We start from the raw sequence: 10,643 nt of genomic DNA, 5'->3' as shown, positions 1-10,643 counted from the left end.
GATAATTGTTTGAGATAATGAAATACTAGAAAATTAGAAGAAACCGATCAAGGTATTCATTTCACAGGCTGAACCACTGAACCTTTATCCAAATGAATGTTTCCACTGTGAGTCAATATATGTGGCCATCGGCTCTTTGTAACGCTACCCTGAAAACACAGCGTACATCTAAAAACATGATCAAGTTCTTCGAGTACAGTAAGAACTGAGGGCCAGCCTGATTCACAGGCTGTGTGTATGGCTGCAAAGCGATGGTTCAGCGACAATCACTAGAAAATGTAAAGGTATGCTTCATGATAGGATGCAATTGTTTTTCAGGGCAACTTTTCAGTTCATTTCCGATCATCAATAACCGATCCACCGCTGTCCCCTGGAATCTCCCTCGGATACCCTCTACCCCACCCTTTACTAAACAAATCTATAAACATACTCCAGATATACTGCATGCAAGAGAGGAAGTATGAGAATATGAACAGATTCTAATGTCCTGGATACAAATAGGAAACACATAACGGGTTCTCGCTGTCAGAACACACTGATGTCTGCAGCTGAAAGCCCCTCAAAAGAGATCTTATGGAGGTTTAACTCAAGGAAGGAAAAAAGTTAGGCCTGTTACTTGACTACAGTTTCTAGGGCCTGGCGTAGCTATATTTTTAGGAATGGCTCCAGGGATCTGCCTGCACAAATTTGGATGGAGCGAGGGAGGCACAGATGGTGGTCACGTGAAGGCACAGACCGATTGGGTGGGCTCAGTTACAAAGTCTGCACATTTAGGCTGCTGTATTCCTCCTGTTTCAAGTGCTGCCAAGTCCCGGCTGTTCGCCTTCTTTCCAAAGTCTTGATTCATTTAATTCTCCTAAAGGAGGTGGAAGAGAAGGAGGATTGTGCAAATCTTACTGTTTTATGGTTTAGAAGAGACAGTCACCATCTTGGCACCTTGTCAGATTTTAAATGTAACATTTTGCTAAGTGTAAAGCTCGGTATCTGTTCCTTTTCTGTTGCCATTACTGTAACTTCAATATTTGCAAAACACAACCTCAAAATACTTCAAATCCAGCCCAAAGCAGTTTGTTATTCATGCAACACAATTCTCACATGTATCAATACACAGTGAGTTTGCAGCACAGAAATCTTTTCTTTCTTTCCTTTCTAATTTTTTCATTTTATTTTTTGTTTCTCCTTCACTTATGAATTTTTTCTCTCTTTAGGGATTTAAGAATGATTCAAGCACCAATAGCAAAATCCCCATTATATATATATTTTATATATATATATATATATAATGTGTATATATATACACATTATATATATACACATTATATATATGTGTGTGTGTATATATATATATATATATATATATATATATATATATATATATATATATCCTGATTATTACCAAGCTTATCACCATGTCAGTTCTTACTGGTTGCATTATTTAGAAAAAGGAAGCACATAAGCCAGAGTTATTCTACCATTTGAAATACCCTGTGAATCGCTTGTAAAGCATAGAGCACCTTAGTGTTGTGGAGAATTTAATTTTCTGATAGAAAAATTTGTAGTGTTTGCTATAAAAAATTGTTTAAGGTATTCAGGATGTGATTCCAATGATGCCTTATTCATAGTCATTAGCATTAAAGCACTGGTTTCTCACTCTTTAAAAAAGAGCCCACAGATTATCAGTCATTTTCTTTTGTAGGAAACTGTCAAAATCAAAATGGATTCAGTTATTGGAATTTTTTTAACAGGGTACAAAGTATTTTTTTAGGTCATCATCAGGAGGCTTGGTGTGTGTTGATGTAATTTTTGTGTATCAAACCTCTGCTCCAGAGTCATCCATTAAGCCCCCGATGTGCATTTTTGGCCTGAGCTAGTGTGTAGGAAGGCCATTTTTAAAGCAAGTCAATACATAAAAAGGTTTTAACGTCTATCAGGTGTTTTATCTGGAGGGCATAAAATATATTTACAATTCTCCAACTAACTTAACATTTCCCTTTTTATTTGGATATTCATATCATGTAATAATCGACACTATTGTCACAATCGATGGAATTATTCATATACCTCTTAAGGCAAACAAGGAAATGATTTTTTTAGAGTAGGATTTAATGATTAGTAAAATATATCAATAGGCAATGTGGAGAAGCAAATTAAGCTCAATTATCTTGAATTTCTGCTTTCAACAGAGCATACTAATAGAGAAAGTTTTTGGTAACATTTATGCTACATGAATTTGCATTCTGAGCTCCTTCCTTAAAACATTGATATTGTTCCAAATTCAATGATAACAATAACTAGAGAGAAAAGTCTCCCACCATAGGGTAGCTGTGCTCTTTTAAGTCGCAGTCACTTCAAAACAAAACCAAAAACTACCCTCCAAGTCAACGGCCAAATGTTCAAATAAGGACCTCAGAAAACATTAGTTTAAGGCTCTAGTTGACTGTGCATACAAATCAATAATAAGATTACATATCAAATATAATTTCATGAATGGGACACTTCAGCATTACTCATTCTTCGTCAAAAGTACTTAGCTGCCAAGAGAGATACTTTACAACATATCACAAATGTGCTATTTGTATAAACATTTCCCATTACAAATGCTCTTGTTTTCATTTAAATGAGTATTTTTAACCTGAGCTATTAATAAAAAAAAAAAATTTTTTTTTTCTCCCTTGTAAAGCTTGGCTTTCAGAAGAAAGAATCTTTAAGCCTTCTCTCTTGTGAGAGTAATTTCTCCAAATACCGACAGTGCCACGTAAGTACAGCCAGGGCTCATTAAATAGACTTCTGAGCATAATTATAATTAACAATTAGCTAGAAATTAGTTTTAATGATTTGTTTTAGGTGACAGAATAGAAGCATAATGTAATTATTTTTAAACCTTCTATATCATTAAGAATACAACTACCACCAGCTTTCAATTACTGAGAAGCAGACAATCACCCAAAGCATTCACTAAGTGATCTATTTACAGATCCAAAATAAGGGAGCAGAGGAAAAAGGCCAGGGACCCCAACACAGGTGTTTGTAATTATTTAGCCTTTTGCAAAGTCTCTTCCTTTTCTACTCTGCTCTTTTAAGCTGTTTCATGCCTTGAAGACATCTCTACCAGGGAAAATAGAGAAAGACACGCTGGCTGTTCAGCTCTCCCCCTCCTCCTGCCCCCTGCCTTTCTCTGAGTCGTAGTGAGGATCACGGCGGGAGGGGGGAAAGGCCTGAAGGAAGATCCTACAAAATTTAGCAAGTGGGTCTGAAACTGTCCAAATCAAACTGGACTAACAGGAAAGAAGATTATATCAGTAATAGATAAAATGAGTATTAGGAATAGACTCCAGACTTTAAAGATAGAGCTATACCATTCTTTCCCTGTACCGTGTTCTTTTAATATCCCAAAGTCAGTTTAGATCTTAAGAATTAAAAAAAAAAAAAATACTATGGAAACCTGAAGAAATGCTCTTTCATTTCCTGAAAAATATAAAAATATTCATTTAGAACAGTGAATATTAGTTATGGTCAAATTTCATTTTTTCTTCATTTTCTTTCCCTTTTTTTCCTTTTTAAAAAAAGCTCAGCTAGTCAGGGTGCTGTTTTCTCTCCCACCTGAGAGCAAGAATGTCAGACCTTTGGCTGCTGACCTTCGGAAATTGTCAGGGAACACATCCTGACACCCACGTAAAAGACCTGGTACCTGTGTTTCCACATCACAAAGCAGGCCAACAAGCACACAAGGCCGCAGACCAAGTTCAGAATCATCTGGATGAGTAAGAACAGTTTGAAAGTGCCAGTGATGCTGGTACAGTCAGTCACATCCCGGTACACAAAGGTCCTGCTGAGGGGCTCGGACGAGGGCAGTTTGCACTGGCAGGCGTCGAGCGTGGTTCCACAGGTAAACTGTGTGAGCTGTGCATAGTGGTGAGCGGCGAACGCCACGGCCAGCACACAGACCGTCAGGCCAAGGGCGCTCAGCAGGAAGTACAAGAGCTGCAAGAAAGCAGAAGAAAACCTTTCCAGTTACGGACAGCGTTGGATGACTATTGACAAAGCTAATAAAGAAAAGCTCTTCTTCTTCTTCTCTCCCAAGAAGTCCCCTGATGGAGGGGCTGTCTCTCCTCAGAAACATGGTACCCAAGACATGGCAATGGCTCGTTATGGACTGTTAGTGAGCAATCTGATCACAATCTGAAAAACTCTGATCATATTTTCATTCGTCGTACAGATGTCGGGTGTTTTTCATGAATTGAGACAACATTATTAGCTTGATTTGGGGATGTTTGTATATGGATGTAGCAGGCAGCTTAGATGACGCCCAAACACAAGAGCCATCCCTGAAAGGCATACTGTGCTTGTTTTGACCTTAACAACTGCTGATATAAAGACTGAAACAAGACTAGGAAGTAGAGGACAAATTTCTTCAATGTAAACACTGTGTTGGCCAAAATTGGCAATGATTGGTCAACTAGCAACATGGGTTAATAAAAAAGACTATATTCAATGGAGTGGTTGCCAAACTATGTCCAGGAAGGCCAGGATCCCCAGTGAGAGGTTGCTGGGAGAAAAAAAAATTATGGTTCCAGAAGGTAGGTGACTTGATCACCTACAAGTCTCATCCCAAGTCCACCTATAACCATGTAGTTTCTGAGCATAAAAATAAGCTGTAAATGGTCCCTCGGCCACCAAGGTTCTGAACACCGTTGGCTTATGTGTTAGCCTTGGAATGGAAAAGTCTGGTTAAAGTTCTAACTCTGCTACTAAAGAACCATGGAATCCCTGAACAACTCAGACATTTACCCTACACCTGAAATATTTTGATCAAAAATTGTGGGTGCTTGTTGACATGGCCACAATGTAAACCATTTTACAGAACAAGAAATCCTGTGATTGGACTTCCCTACTGAAAACCTTTCTCTTAATGGCCCGACCTCCTGAGGATCTAGATAAGGAACAGAGTACCCAGCTGTTGGGACTGGTGTACTGAACCCAGTTCTTAGTGCAAGATTTACATTCTCATAGTCAGAAGTTGCTCATAGAGCAATTCTGCTGAATGTGAACTCTTCAGAGGAAGATTAGTCACGTCCAGGTTCAGATGAAAGTTACTCTGAACAGATTATGCCCTCCCCCGCCGCCTCCAACTAATTGCAACTCAAAATAAAAACATGTATGCAAGATTATAAAATATGTGTGCATAAGTCCTCCAGATGAGTGATTTTGCACACAGGGACAATTTCAAATGTTTTCAAGTCTTAAATATAGAAGACTTAAATTTTTACTTTTTCTTTCTTGACTGGTGTGTGTGTGTGTGTGTGTGTGTGTGTATGTGTGTTTGTGTGTGTGTGTGTGTGTGTGTGTGTTGGTGCCCTGAGCATGTGTCTGGTTTGCTTGGAAGCTTCACTGCGGACACAGGAAGAGAGTGGACCCGTTTCATCTTCCTATGGCTGCACAAGGAAAGAGTGCAGGGGTTCTTTGGATCTTCTCATCAAAAATATCTTAAACACGCACTCTCTTTTTCATTTTCAAATCTTACGAAGGATTGTCAAATACAACCCACATTTCTTCATCTGTGAAACAGTTTATGGAAACATCTATCTCAGGGACATAACAAGGATAACTTATACTGAACACGTTTAGCCTCCCTTGGAGGAAGGGAACCAGAAAAACACACAGTGGCACCGTTTCAAAAATTTAAGAGGAAATATTTAATCTGTGCTATTGAATGCATCACCTTGGTCCTGCCTGTCACCCAAATTTTCAGTGGCCATATTTTCTGCAAAAAAAAAAAAAAAAAAAAAGTAGTTCTTGGGCTAAAAAGTATGGATTTATTTTGTGGGGCCATTGGGGCAGAATATTTGAATTATTCTGGGTTGTTTTGAAATATTCAGGCGACGACTGACTTCAAACTCTTGATGCCAAGGGCCAAATTAAATTGTGCTGGCCGTGTCGTGCGTGCCTGCCCATGGCAGCTGCATTTCCAGTGCCGGCGTCAGGGAACTGGGAACTATTTGCTCTGGGAACACAGAGACATGAGTGACTATGCCAGCAGGGAGGGCCCAAATTAAGGGATAATTTTTCACCTGAGAGTCATCTGCTTAGCAGAATGGCCCCAGTTGGAGTTTTCTTCATACACTTTATTGCCATCAGTGGATGGGACTACGGAGGTCCTGTCATAACTCTCTCCCACACACTCATCCTTAAGATAGAGAATTTCTATAACATCCACCAGGGCATTATCTTGAAACAATGACAATAATCCCTCATTCTCGATCTGTAAATTATTCAAATAGCTGCAAAAAATATTCTCTCATAACCATCACAAAAATCCGTTTGCTGAAATGAGAGTTTTGTCTCTTCTTGAAAGATAACTTTTGGGCCCAAAGAGCAAAAGATTTGCCCAAGACTTCTACCAAGTACACAGCAGTGCCTGGTGATGGTTACAGGCATGGACTGGGGAGCAGACAGCCTGAGTGAGAATCCCGGTTCTCCCCTCCATAACTATGAACCTTGGGCAAATTAAATCAATCGCATGGGTACTTTTGTTTCTTCATCTAGCACCTAAGTCACAGGATTACTCTAAGGATCAAAAGAATTGATACATGTAAAGGGCTTAGAACAGTGGCTGGTAGGCAGTAGCACTATTTAAGTATTCTTGAAATGAATAAACACATTAGTAGCCCTAGTAAGAGCTGCCAGTTCTCAGGACTTTTAGGATATCAACCCTATACTGGCTTTGTGTTATTCTATGTCACGTGGGAGTAACAACACACCCTTGGCTTGTAGAAAGGACGTGCACATTTACACAAGCACAGAGACTGCTCACTTTTAATTGAGCATCTTAAATATGCTAGAAGCCTCAAGAGCACAAACAAAAGCCATGCCCCTCAGCTCCTTTAAATATGAATACATTTTCATTGGTGCATTAGCTCACACATTGTGATTCTGCCTCTCCCACTGCAGGAAAGCATCGGGCCAAGTAAGCAAGAGTGAGCCACGGAATCAAGTTTCTTATCCATTTCAAGACATAAATATAGATTTGATCGGCCAAAGCCTGTGGGCTACATCTGCAGCGCTGTAGCATTTTTCCTTCGCGGCTTTTAACTCAGCTGACAGCAACAAGCTTCTGGGTCAGAATCTGTAATTTAAAATCAAGTGGCTTGTTTTACCTATACGGCACGAATAACTATCAAGAAGAGTGTTAACGATGACCTTGGGAAGGCCAGCAAATATATTTTGATACCAGCGGGGCTCGGGACGCATCTGTCTTGCCTGTGTCAGTCCGGGCGGCCGGCACTGCGCAGCGGGCGGAGGCGGGCGCCCCCGGCGCTTATGTAACCCCAGCGCCCGGGCGCGCCCCGCGCTCGCCGCCTCTAATTGGTACCCGGCCGCCGCTTCAACGTTCAGAGGCTTCGGGAGGAGGGCGGTTCGGCTTCGATTTAATTACCTTCCCGGTGGCAGGCATGGTAAAGCCCCTCTGCTCCTCGATGTGCAGGAGGAGGCTGCCGAGGCAGCCCGGGGGCCTCCTGGATGTGGGCCCCGGGCCACTGCGCCTGCAATGCCCTCGTGGGGAATGTGCCCCGGAGTGTTTTTGCACGCACACGAACCAGACACGTTTCTGAAAATCATCAAGGTGAGCCCCGAGAAAACAGGGCCAAGAGGATAGGCAGGAGGCCCAATCAGCGGCCGGATGGCCCGCCGAGCCCAGGAGCAGAACTTGGGAGCAGAGCCCGGGGAGAAAGATGGAAGGCGCCGGCGGCTTACAGGGCTTGCCAAAGGGCCGCCAGAGAAGACTGTGCTAGCTTGAGATGAAAAGACAAGCCCCCGTGGCCACTGTCGTAAGGAAAAGGGAAGTGTGTGGGCGTGTGTGGGTGTGTGGGTGTGCACACGCGCGCGCGCGCTAGCACAGGCTGCAGTAAGCGCGGGCATCACCCCTGTATTGCTTGTCCTGACTATCTGGGCGTTCAACAGAAGGAAATAAATTCGCCACCAAAGCTTGGTCCAGGGTTATCAACACGTAAGCACTAAAATGCGGTTTTGCTAGTGAGAAACACCTCATGAAGATGCATTTTATTCCTTCTCCCCCAAATGATGTGAGGAGCACAAGGGAAGTCCGCTGTAACCTGCTGTGCCTTTGGAAAACCTGGAGATTGACGGAGCTCATTTTCGACCTGAAGGTAATATAGTGGGCACCTTAGAGAGCTGGCAGCAAGCATCACTAAAGGTCACATTCAGAAGAAGAGAAAAGTACCTCTGTATTTGTCAGTGTCTGTCACAGGTGAAAAAAAAAGATAGTTAATGAGATCTTCCTAGTGGTGAATTCGCAGTCTGGCTGACATTGGCAGTGACTTTTTTATTTTTTAATTTTTTTGTCCTTGCTCCTTATTTTAAATGCAGACGTTGAGATGGCTTTAGGGGCCTCTGTGAAGATGTTTCTGCTGTTTGCTGGGATCATGGTGGAGAGGGGGATGAGGGCATTTCACAGAAACTGGTGAACCTAGTTTAGAGCCCTTTTTACCTAATGAATGAAATTCCCATAATTTAACAGATCATTTCTTACTAGGCTTTAAAAAAAAAAATTATCACTAAGCCTTGCGGTTTATTCAGACTTCTACCAAAAAAATAAACACGCACTGATGTCTGCTCTATCTGGCCTTCTTTTAAGGGACACCCTCAGACAGAAAAAGTAAAATTTTCAAGGTCGGGGCAGGGGGCATATCCACCAAAATTGTAACTCTATCAATTTTTAAAATAGCATCCATTAAATTTTTAAATTAGAAGAGTTACATCTAACTATTGAAGAACATCTCAAAATTGAAGAAAAAGACTACACAATGTAGGTATAATCCCACCACTCAGAGAAACTATTTTTTCTATGCACATAAGAGCTATTTGTTTAATTTCCGTAGGATCATAGCATACATTTTGTGTAGCCAGTTTCTTTTTGCTAGTTAAAATAATTTGAATATTTTATTCACTAATTACTCTTTTATGACATGACTTAAATATATATATATGTATGTATATATGAGCACATTGCTTTTTTATGTCAATAGCTTTTATATCAATATACTAGAATATACTAACATCTTACAAAAGAGTATCCAGTTTTTATGTGTTTTCTTATAGAAGAAAAGAGACAATGTGACTAGACCCCAAAAACAAAACAAAACAAAACCAACATTACAGAAAGCTTTTTGTTCTCTGCTACAGGAGTTGAAAGAAAATGTAGGAATTTGATTTCTACTAACTCTGATTTCTGAGTGGGGTGTTTATCTCCCTAAACTCTGAAAGGGTGTGTCTGTGTTTCCCTTTGGAGCAGATTCTACTGTGCAGTGAAAATGCTGTGTACTTGAATTGGCTCCAACCAAACGCAGTGTCTCTAAAAAAAAAAAGGCACTCAAGGAAAGGCACACACACTTGTTAAACCAAGCATACCCCAACCTCCTGCCTTTGCCCTCAGATTCTTGGCACAGGTCATTTGGATGCACCCAATGTACTTTTTCTGTCTCAGTGATCCCACCTACCAAGGGAAATACACTTAGACTGCTTCATTATTAAAACATTCTAAAAAAAAAAACCCCAATATGGGGAAGTGGGCACTGATATAGACACTTTTTCCCTGGCCAAGTGTTTTGCTGAACTGATGAATTTTCAGTTTTCCTTTTAAGGGCATTGGAGGGCATTTCATATGCTCCGTGCCAATCCAGTTCATGGAAATTAAGACTTAAAAAAAAATAAATCAGCATTACCTTTGGGGCCTGGATGAATGCCCTCCTAAAACATTTTTTGGCCTGTCTAAAAATGCAATTTCTAGAATAATCAGATATACAACCCCTTAAAAAGTCCTCCTTAATTTTGTACTCGTGTTTCCTTCTATGTGATGATAAACGAGAAAGAAAAATGACAACTTACTTTCATGGCAAACTGGATACATGTCCGTTCGTCAACTTGATAGGAGACACAAAGCATAAACAAACCAAGATAGGCCACTAAGCAGACCTGCAATGGAGAACAGGGATGAAAGGTTGTTATCAAGGAAAGCTGTGCATTCTAATGACATCAATCTCAGTGTCTTTCACCAGTAACGTCCTTGTTATCAAGGTGTTCATTTCATTTGCTTATCTTTATGTGCTATTTTTCCTCAGCTTGTGGAACAGAGTTTTAAAACTAGGAAAATCAATTTATTTCAATTTAGCCAGTATTTATTAAGTCCTTTTGATGTGCCAGGTGCTGTACAAGGTCCTTCAGCGCATACAATGATGAACAAAATTTCCTCAACCTCAGTAACTGTACGGTCCAGGCCAGGCCACGATAAGTGCACACACTATTCTAAGGCAGGGCATTCTGTGTCAAATGCTATTCAGAGAAGTACAAAAAGAAGAAAAAAATAACATTGAATTGGGCAATTAAAAAAGCCTTCACTAAAGAGGTGGATTTGAAATGGTCCTTGAAAGGGATGGTGATAATAATAATGATCACTACCAGTTACTGAATACTTACTTTGTGCTGCGGCTCTTCTAAGGCCTTTGTATGGATTTCTTCAAGTAATCAGCACAAACCCCTATGAAGTAGGTGCTATTATGACCCTCATATTATAAATGAGGAAACAGAAGCACAAAGCTAGTAAATGATGGAACCAGCCCTCAAACCAGGTA

General features: G+C 40.6%; 1 protein-coding gene across 1 annotated transcript in view; it reads right to left on the bottom strand.

Annotated features, from left to right (window-relative positions):
* Window positions 1-1,260: 1,260 nt before the first annotated feature.
* Window positions 1,261-10,643, bottom strand: part of SSPN (sarcospan) — a 38,899-nt gene continuing 29,516 nt past the window's right edge. Inside the window, exons 2-3 of the mRNA XM_059935502.1 lie at window positions 9,901-9,987; window positions 1,261-3,981 (exon numbers count right to left, since the gene is read on the bottom strand). Coding sequence (XP_059791485.1) covers window positions 3,616-3,981; window positions 9,901-9,987 — 453 coding nt within the window. The 3' untranslated portion in view covers window positions 1,261-3,615. The remainder of the gene's footprint in view (window positions 3,982-9,900; window positions 9,988-10,643) is intronic.

Source organism: Balaenoptera ricei, chromosome 10 (genome assembly GCF_028023285.1).
Source record: "Balaenoptera ricei isolate mBalRic1 chromosome 10, mBalRic1.hap2, whole genome shotgun sequence".
Lineage (NCBI taxonomy): Eukaryota > Metazoa > Chordata > Mammalia > Artiodactyla > Balaenopteridae > Balaenoptera > Balaenoptera ricei.
The sequence above is the reverse complement of the archived record's forward strand: the minus strand, read 5'-3'. Positions and strand labels throughout refer to the sequence as shown.